General features: G+C 31.3%; 1 protein-coding gene across 1 annotated transcript; it reads left to right on the top strand.

Moving 5' to 3' along the window:
• The first annotated feature begins 3,752 nt into the window (after nt 1–3,752).
• LOC149546973 (protein NRT1/ PTR FAMILY 5.2-like) lies at nt 3,753–5,868 on the top strand. The gene is made up of 4 exons (XM_089794080.1): nt 3,753–3,858; nt 3,948–4,165; nt 4,363–4,900; nt 4,985–5,868. The coding sequence occupies exons 1-4, from the start codon at nt 3,753–3,755 to the stop codon at nt 5,866–5,868; spliced, it is 1,746 nt and encodes a 581-aa protein (XP_089650206.1).
• Nucleotides 5,869–8,959: the final 3,091 nt, after the last annotated feature.

Here is an 8,959-nt window from a genome sequence, read left to right as displayed (position 1 = left end):
GTGGTGGCATTTGACATGTGGGGGAGAGTATGACCATTCCCTACAGAGCCAGTTATATTACATTAGTTTTTACTTTATTCAAAATCAATTCTTTATTAAAAAATGTATAATCTTGTGATTTCTTTTACAACACAACACTAATTACTCAATTGCGCCCTGTATAAAACATTATTTTATCTATGCTCACTCATCATTGGAGTTTATTTTTATTTTTATCGATGTCATATCCTTTTAGTGAATTTAGTCTCTAGCTCCTATTACTGATGTTATTCAATGGCCGCTAAGTGTCCTTGACCATTGACATTTGTTGTTTCATTACATGGCTTCTTTGATAAACATAATCATTCATCTCAATGAATCTTCTAATTTTTTTGAATATCTAGAACATAACTTGATTTGCGATATGGTCTTTCTTGTTATCATTGAAACTCCTTTCGCATATGTTGACTATTGTAATTACAGACTGATGGAAAACCTATAGATCTAGGCACTCCGATTCTATAGATTTGCAATGAACATTGTAAATGAATAGATCAATCTTGTAAGTCTCCAGCACAAATATGACTTAGAATTAAGTCATTACGCTATCCAGAAGGCATTAGCGACCAGAATAATTCTCTCACATTCTGATCCAATGCCTTATTCCTAGAACACTTGTCTATAGTAATAGAGATAATCAATATCATAGATGACCCTATGATTTGTACTTCTATAATGATTTTATAGTCTCTTCGAATCAACTTGACTGCAAATTATCAAAACCTCATTCTCGGTGAAGTTTCATATCAGGTTAAACTTATGTGAGTGATTTGTAACTACGACAAGTGTTGAAACCGAAAGAGATTCCTTGCTCATGTTATTATATCGCATTTCTCTGGGGAGTATAATACGGTATTTTCTCTTTGAGGAACGTGAATACACTATACGCCAATAGAAGGCACATTTTCAGCTATAAAGGGACCAGAATACATCGTTCCATCTGTTAACAAAGTTCATGTTTGTTGGAGTTACACAAGCATCAAATATGACCAATATTAAATTAAGAGGCAAATATTAAAGTTAATTGTTAATAGTTATTGTTGCAGGTGTGGCTGAGATATACAGAGTCTGAAGCCCCTTGTGAATACTGCATTATTTCTCCAGGCACGGAAGTAGTTCATATTTCTTTTGCAGCCACATCTCCACTAGTCATCGTTGCATGCTTCACACTTTGATTAATCAAAACTTGCTGACATAAGTTCCAACTTACATTGGTAGTTTGATTCTGATATCATGTTAGAAAATACAAATCAGTTTCTGCAAATGTAATAAAGCTGCCATTGTTATTGGTATGTTCCAAATACAGATTTGGATCTCATATAAGTATAAGAAAAAGAGACATGTCTATAAACAGGACATGTTTCCAAGAATTAAACATCATTAATTAGTATATCAATAATATGTATATATATATATATGTATGTATGTATATATATATATATTTATTTATTATATGTATGTGTATATATATAATATATATTATATATATATGTATATATATATTATATATGTATATATGTACACATATATATACATATATATGTATATATATGTATGTATATATGTACATATATATAAATATATATAAACATGTGTGTGTGTGTGTGTGTATAATATTATATTACATAATATATGTATATAAAAGCATATTGATCTAATGATGATTTATCATCAATAATGAAACTCATGATCATATCAATTTGATTATAACTACAAACTTAACACTCCCTTTTAGTTAGGGATGACTGATATAGAACACATTATGCTCTTGAGTATATGAAGAGACATCATCTCAACATGATATATCTACAATATCATATTGAACGATATCAACATAAATCCATCACCACACACACATTAACATATGTTACATATGGAATTTTTTCCTATTAACAATGATGCTAAATTTCTCAACAAAATTCATTGGCAATAACTAAAATAGATTCTAAGATATCATAAATGAACTTCAAACCATCCTTTGAGATTTAGAGGCCAAGATGTACAATTGCACATATATGTTGATTTGAATATGATTGGAGATTTAAATCGAAGATGGTCTCCATCTGAGTATGTTTTCACATTTGCACGAGAAACAACTAGGTTGATTTCTAGTTTGTACAAAGTAGTGACTCTTTAAACTATTAAGCCAAAGTTTATTGCGATCATAGAAGGAGAAAAAGGAGATGTTGTGGTTGCAAATTTTATTATTTAGATTAGGTAATAGATAAAAGGAATTTTTATTATATATTGATAGTAAAAGTTTCATTCACTTGGCCAAGAATGCATCATTTCATTCATGAAGAAAAATATATAGAGCTTCAGTATCACTATATTGAAAGGTTTCTTAAAGAGGGTAAGCTCAAGTTGGAAAAGATAAATACAGATTCCAATCCCATTGATGCATTTACAAAGGTTGTTTCAAAAGAGAAGCTTAAGTTTTGTAGTATTTCTTTTGGATTAGTAAGTCTATGATAATAGGCCTATGATTGCTCACAATATTGTTTGAACATCAAGTGAGATATTGTTGGAATGTAAAATCTTGTAAACTCTATGTATCTTCTCTCTTCTATCAATTCTAATGCAAACAAACATAGTTTCAATAGTAACAAAATTCTGTGGTGTTGCATTATGCTAGCTTAGAAATATGTTGGAACAAACCTCTAGTTTTGACTCTTTGTCCTTTTGTTATTGAGCAATTACAATGTAATTTATTATAAAAAAAAGCGTTTCTCCTTCTATGATGTAGAAAAGCACTAGTTTGACTGGTGATATAGAGTTTACTATAAATAAGATTATTTATAATACAAAATATTTTAATACTATGATTAATATAAAGAATTCTTGTATTTTCCAACAATATAAATTTCTTATTTTTATATCAGTTAAATTTTCAATTAATTAAATTTGTTATTCATCTGAAAATTCTTCAAAGCCTAAAATATTATGATATAAATTGTATTAAGAAATAACGCAAAAAATAATAATTGATATCCTATGAATAGTTAAACACTACATACACAAAATTAGCTATAATGCTACTATATGCTTTCCTAAGATATAGCTGACGCCATTTATATTAAAGAAAACTCTACTAGTTTACAAAGAAATTAACTTTTGGACCAACTACCAAACAAATCCAGTAGAATCATTAAGGAAACCGACTTTGGGAAGTCAGTATGACAAGGCGTGTTCAATTCACGTGGGTTATTGCTATTAAATCAACATCAAAATTTTCCAGTTTACAGTGCATTATAAGATAACGTGGGAATTTTAGTAATTTTAATCGTAGTTGATTTGATTGCTGACGACTAAATGATACATCAATCTGCAAAGATTCTCAGGCTCGGGACCACAGCAAATATCCTGTGTGTTTCATCTATGCAAGTTGCTATATATGTTCATATTTTTGTCTGTATTTCGTATTAATAATAATTATGAAGTGCGTAGCCACCCACTCCTCTGACCATGATATGAAGTAAACTACAATACATTTTGTTTTTCAAATATATATGAGTTTCATCATATATTCCGTCTGACATACAGATTGGGATGCACTCAACATTTACAAAAATACAAAGTAACCACTTTTAGAGCATTTTAATTTGTTGGATGTACTAGGCGTGAATCTTCATCATAAACGCAATATGAATTATATAGAGAGGCATGCTATTGTCTAGCCTTAACAATCCTACATGGCTGACTACAAGCAACTCATGGCTTATGAAGAAGAGTCTGTTTCTGATGGTTCTGTTGATTCCAATGGAAAACTTTGTGTAAGAGCAAAGACTGGAGGCTGGAAAGCTTTTACTCTAATTATTGGTATAAATATTTCTACTTATGGTATTTTTTGTAAATTTATGGTTTAATTTATGTTAACAAGTTAATGTTTACTGAGATTCTATATTCAGGATACGAATTTGTCGAAAAGTTGGCTCTCTCTGCTGTTTTGGCAAACTTAATGGTGTACCTGACGACCAAGCTGCATGAAGGCACTGTTTCCTCCTCCAATACTGTCGCCAACTGGTTAGGAACACTTTGTCTCACTCCCTTACTTGGAGCATACATTGGTGATACATATTTGGGACGCTTTTGGACATTTGCAACCAGTTCATGTATCTATATACTGGTATTTCCTCAACATGAGTTTCCTCCTTTGTGTTTATGCATTGATAGTATTAAAGGGAAATGTTTAGAGCACACCATTTTTTGTGCAGAAAGCTATTGTGCTCCGCATAATGTATGGATTATTTGCAGGGAAACCCGGATATGAATTCATTTTGTTTCGTTTAGAAGTTCAAAATTTGCCATTAATATTTGGTGCAGGGAATGGGGATTTTGACGCTAGCAGTGTCGGTGAAGTCCTTAAAGCCACAAGAATGCCCATCAAATGAAGGATGTGAAAAGGCTTCATTTCTGCAAGTTGGTATATTTTACTTAGCTTTATATCTTCTTGCCGTGGGTGAAGGAGGAATAAGACCAAATCTCTCCACCTTTGGTGCGGATCAGTTCGATGATTTTCATCCCAAGGAAAAGTTTCAAAAGAACTCATTTTTCAATTGGTGGTTCTTTATAGCTTTCTTTGGAGGTCTATTAGGTCAGACATTAATTGTGTATATTCAAGACAACATCAGTTGGGGAATGGGCTATGGAGCTATTACTGGATTGCTATTAATCGCTCTGGTTGTGTTCATGATGGGATCTCCAATTTATAGATACAAAGTTGTTACAGGTAGCCCTCTTCAGCGAATAGGGCAAGTAATTCCTAGGATGATTCAATACCGGAAAATGCACAATACTACAGACGCGCCTATCCTACATGTGGTGGATTCACAAGAATATACCAAACATGAGAGGTTTGTAAGTTTTTTTTTTTTTAATTTTATCTAATAAAAGGAATACATGTGGATACATAAACAATGAATTTGCTTGTATGGCAGACTTCCAGAGAAAGAAGCATACTTAGATTCGAGGATTCCAAATCCCCACTCTCTGAGAGATATAGAGGAGACAAAGGAGATGATAAGAGTTCTTCCAATTTGGCTGACAGTCATATTTCCTAGTACAATATTAGTACAATGTGTAACGTTCTCTACCAAGCAGACAATGACAATGGATAGGCATATGGGCTCTAATTTTGAGATTCCCTCTGGCAGTATTGGTGTTTTTCTTCAAATACCAATACTATTAACTATACCAATATATGATCGCCTTGTAATGCCCATTTTCAGGAGATTGACTGGGAATCCACGAGGCATAACTTTACTACAGCGGATTGGGGTTGGTATGTTTCTTCAGAGCATTGCTATGATAGTGGCTTTTGTAATAGAAATCGTAAGGCGAAATGTGATTCAGAGCCATGGAATTGCAGATGATAAGGATGCAAAAGTCCCTTTATCATTCTCTATTCTTATTCCACAGCTAGTAATAATGGGAATAGCAGAAGCCATGGTTGAAGTGGGTAAACTGGAATTCTTTTATGATCAAGCTCCAGAAAGTATGCGAAGTTTGGGAAATGCAATATGTGCAGCCTCCAATGGGATTGGCTCCTTTCTTAGTAGCGGTATTCTAACTCTTGTGACTAACATTACTAGAAGATACGGACACAAAAGTTGGATACTGAATAACCTGAATGCTTCAAGATTAGATTACTACTATGCTCTTTTAGTAGTTCTGAGTATCATAAACTATTTTGTATTCTTGACCTTGGCTTGGTCTTATAACTACAAAAGAGGAACTAATGGAGCCTTCAGAAAAGCTTGTCCCACAGCAACACTTGCGGTGGACAACATCGGTGAGGAGGGTGAGGAGGGTGAAAAGAGTTTTATTTAGGGTCGAACATACTCCATCCGATTACTTCTTATGCAAGATAGTGTATATTTAGATAAAAGTTTTTAAAACTGCAAAAATTCATAATGAAGATTTGGAAGTTAGAATATCGTATAAGGTAGATTTTTTTTAACGAGGGGCCAAAAAACGCTTATCAGAGGGTGTAAAGTAAGCAAAGGGTTTAAATATTATTTTTTCATTCAGTCTTATGACTACGTTTAGTTATTTTTCTTGGATATCTAAGAGCTTTCAATTCTAACTGTATTCTTTTAATAAAATTATTTTTTATAGGAATTATCTATTATTAGATTTTTAATTTTAATTCTAATAATATTAATAGTTTATTTGATGTTTCATTTTGAAGATTTTTATTGAGAAAATCTAAGTATGAGATAATTTTATATTTCTTGTCAATACACTATTCTTAATTTCACAAGGCTTGTTTACTAAAATCTATAATACTACTTTTCTTTTGGTGAATGTACCAAATGAGATGGAAATGGATTCAAAATTTAAAAATTGTCACAAGATATGATTATCTATGGAAGAAAGACCTATTTTGGTTATGAACCTACATCTAATTGTTGGTAATTTATGAATGCTTCAATTTTATTACTTTTATTGAAATGTGTGTGCTCCTACTCGTTAAACAATGATATGAATATTTTTATGTGGTAGAAGAGCTCCAATATAAATCTCTTGATCAACTTTAAAATACTTTGTATCAAACACTTAGAAATAAAGATAAGTATCTACATTCATATATTTATTTAATTAGTTTAAATAAACCCATCACATAATTCTTTAAGGATAATACTACTAAATATGATTTGAATCTAGTGATTATATTAAGAGTTTTGTTATCCTTAGAGGTTTTGGATATCACCTATATAAGGGTTTAGAATTAAATTATGCTATTAAGATTTGCATGTTCTCATTTCTTATTAAAACTAGTCTTTTATGTTTGTAAATTATTTTTAATACTAAAGGAAAGGATCTAGTAGTTGTGAAAGACATAGTACTAAATTGATCCATTTTTGGGAAATGCACTTTAAAAAAATTGATATTCTAAAATCTATATTATTTTATTTTATTTTTTGAATTTATACGATTTGTGTCAATCTAATTCTTTTAAATATGATTGTTCAAGGCTTTTTGATCTAGATGTACTAAATATTCTAAATGATATATTTTTTATATACTAAGGGCTTCTTCTTCTATCATGTTATTGAAGGATCTATTAGCAATAGGGATCTTGATTTACAATGTTCATACTAAATGTTAAAATTTTCTACTAGACTGCAAACATGGAGGGATGGTAATAAGGACTATGTTATGGTAAACATATCTTACTTGATAAGTAAAATCATTGGATAAAGAAAAAAACTATTCTAATATGGCTTCCAAAAAAAATATTTTAAAAAATTTCTCCAAAACAATATTTTCCATATTGAGAAAAAATAGTTAAGAGAAAGTAAAGATGATAGAGCTGTATTTAGAAAAATGCAACATCATTATTATTATTTTTTCTCATTTATCTCATACAAAAAAATATATTTACTTCATGAAATCAATAAGGTTTTGGATAGTAGAATATTCAATCTTTTTCTAAGTTATAAAAAATCTTGTCAGGATTAAAGAGATAGACATAAAAATTACATGGAACTATAAGCAATATTAGAAAAGAATAAAGAACATTAAATTGAACAAAATACACAAAGATTTAATGTGGTTCGCCCAATTCCTGGGCTACGAAAACCAAATAGAAAGTCCAATATTCTTATTATCTAGTGATTAGAACCTGACTACACTCTATAATCCCTTGCAACTCAATATCACTGCAAGAAGATACTAAATCATCATACATCATAAAATCCCTAACCCTAAGCCATTTTATACAACATTTTTGCTACTTACTAAATTAGGTTTGGATTATTTAATCTTAAAAATTTAACCCTAAAAATACTTGATGACTTAACCTTGGAAAATGGTTGACAAGGAACTCAAAGATACTTTACAAGAAAAAAATTTTAAAATAGTTTTATGAGACAAATGTCTAACCCTAAAGAATTATGAAAAGTGTAAAGTACTTTTCTAGTTAGTGGTCATATCAATAATCTTTGAATTGGGGACTGGTTAGGCTCCACACTAAACCACCTCCCAATTAAAAACTTACCATGTAGCCACATTGCTACCATTTAATCTTCTACTAGAATTGTGAACCCTGGACTCAACCCCTCCTTTCTTATACTCTAGATAGAAGACCAATTAAAGCCCAAGAGAAGTTTAGCTTATCCCTTCTCACTTCATTAGTAAACATGTCAGATAAATTTCTACTTATATGTACCCTAGATTTAATTATTCATGATATAAGACTGATCAAATTAAGTTGTACCACAATTGTATGTGTTTTGTCTTTGAGTGTAGATCAGAATTCTTGGCAAGATGAATAACACTCTAGCTATCTATATACACATAATTGTCCCTCTATGGGTGTTCCAATTCCTCCATGAAGAATTGAAGCCATATCATCTAGTTAGTTGCCTATGTAGAAATATCATACACATCCTTTGTAAAGGATAAATATTTACCTTTTATAATTGAGAAACCCAACTCATTGTTCTCCCACTAAAACAAAAGAGAAATCTTGTAGTACTCTACCTAGTATCAACATCCCTTGCCAAACCTAAGTCAGATTAGTGTTCTATAGAAGTATTAGAGCCCCCAAAATATACACATTTCTTGGATGCACCTGTTGGAAATATAGATGGAGTAACTAAGAGGAGGGCGGGGGGGGGCGGGGGGGGGGGGGGGGGGGGTAAATTAGTAACCACAAAAATAAATCCATAGATCCCTTAGATGTTTGATAAAACTAATTACTGTTGTCACTAGGTAAACATATAGAAAATGTTGTAACTTGGTAAATGCAAAGTGTGTCTTACTTTAGTAGATTTAACATCAATAGTAATTAGAGAAAAGAAATGAACACAAGAGACACCAAAATTTAACATTGAAACCCAATATGGGAAAAACAACCAATGTAACTAGTTACTATTTTTCACTCTTCTAAAGTGAGCTCTATTAGGAGCCAACC

Source organism: Cupressus sempervirens, chromosome 7, assembly GCF_028749045.1.
Source record: "Cupressus sempervirens isolate cs-2001-9-10 chromosome 7, ASM2874904v1, whole genome shotgun sequence".
In the NCBI taxonomy this organism is placed as follows: domain Eukaryota; kingdom Viridiplantae; phylum Streptophyta; class Pinopsida; order Cupressales; family Cupressaceae; genus Cupressus; species Cupressus sempervirens.
The sequence above is the reverse complement of the archived record's forward strand: the minus strand, read 5'-3'. Positions and strand labels throughout refer to the sequence as shown.

Bases quoted from the DNA above. Each gene is read 5' to 3' on its own strand.
- LOC149546973 (XM_089794080.1), top strand. From the start codon at position 3,753: ATGGCTTATGAAGAAGAGTCTGTTTCTGATGGTTCTGTTGATTCCAAT. The intron at 3,859-3,947 runs GTATAAATATTT...TTCTATATTCAG, and splicing joins AGCTTTTACTCTAATTATTG to GATACGAATTTGTCGAAAAG. The intron at 4,901-4,984 runs GTTTTTTTTTTT...GCAGACTTCCAG, and splicing joins CAAACATGAGAGGTTTGTAA to AGAAAGAAGCATACTTAGAT.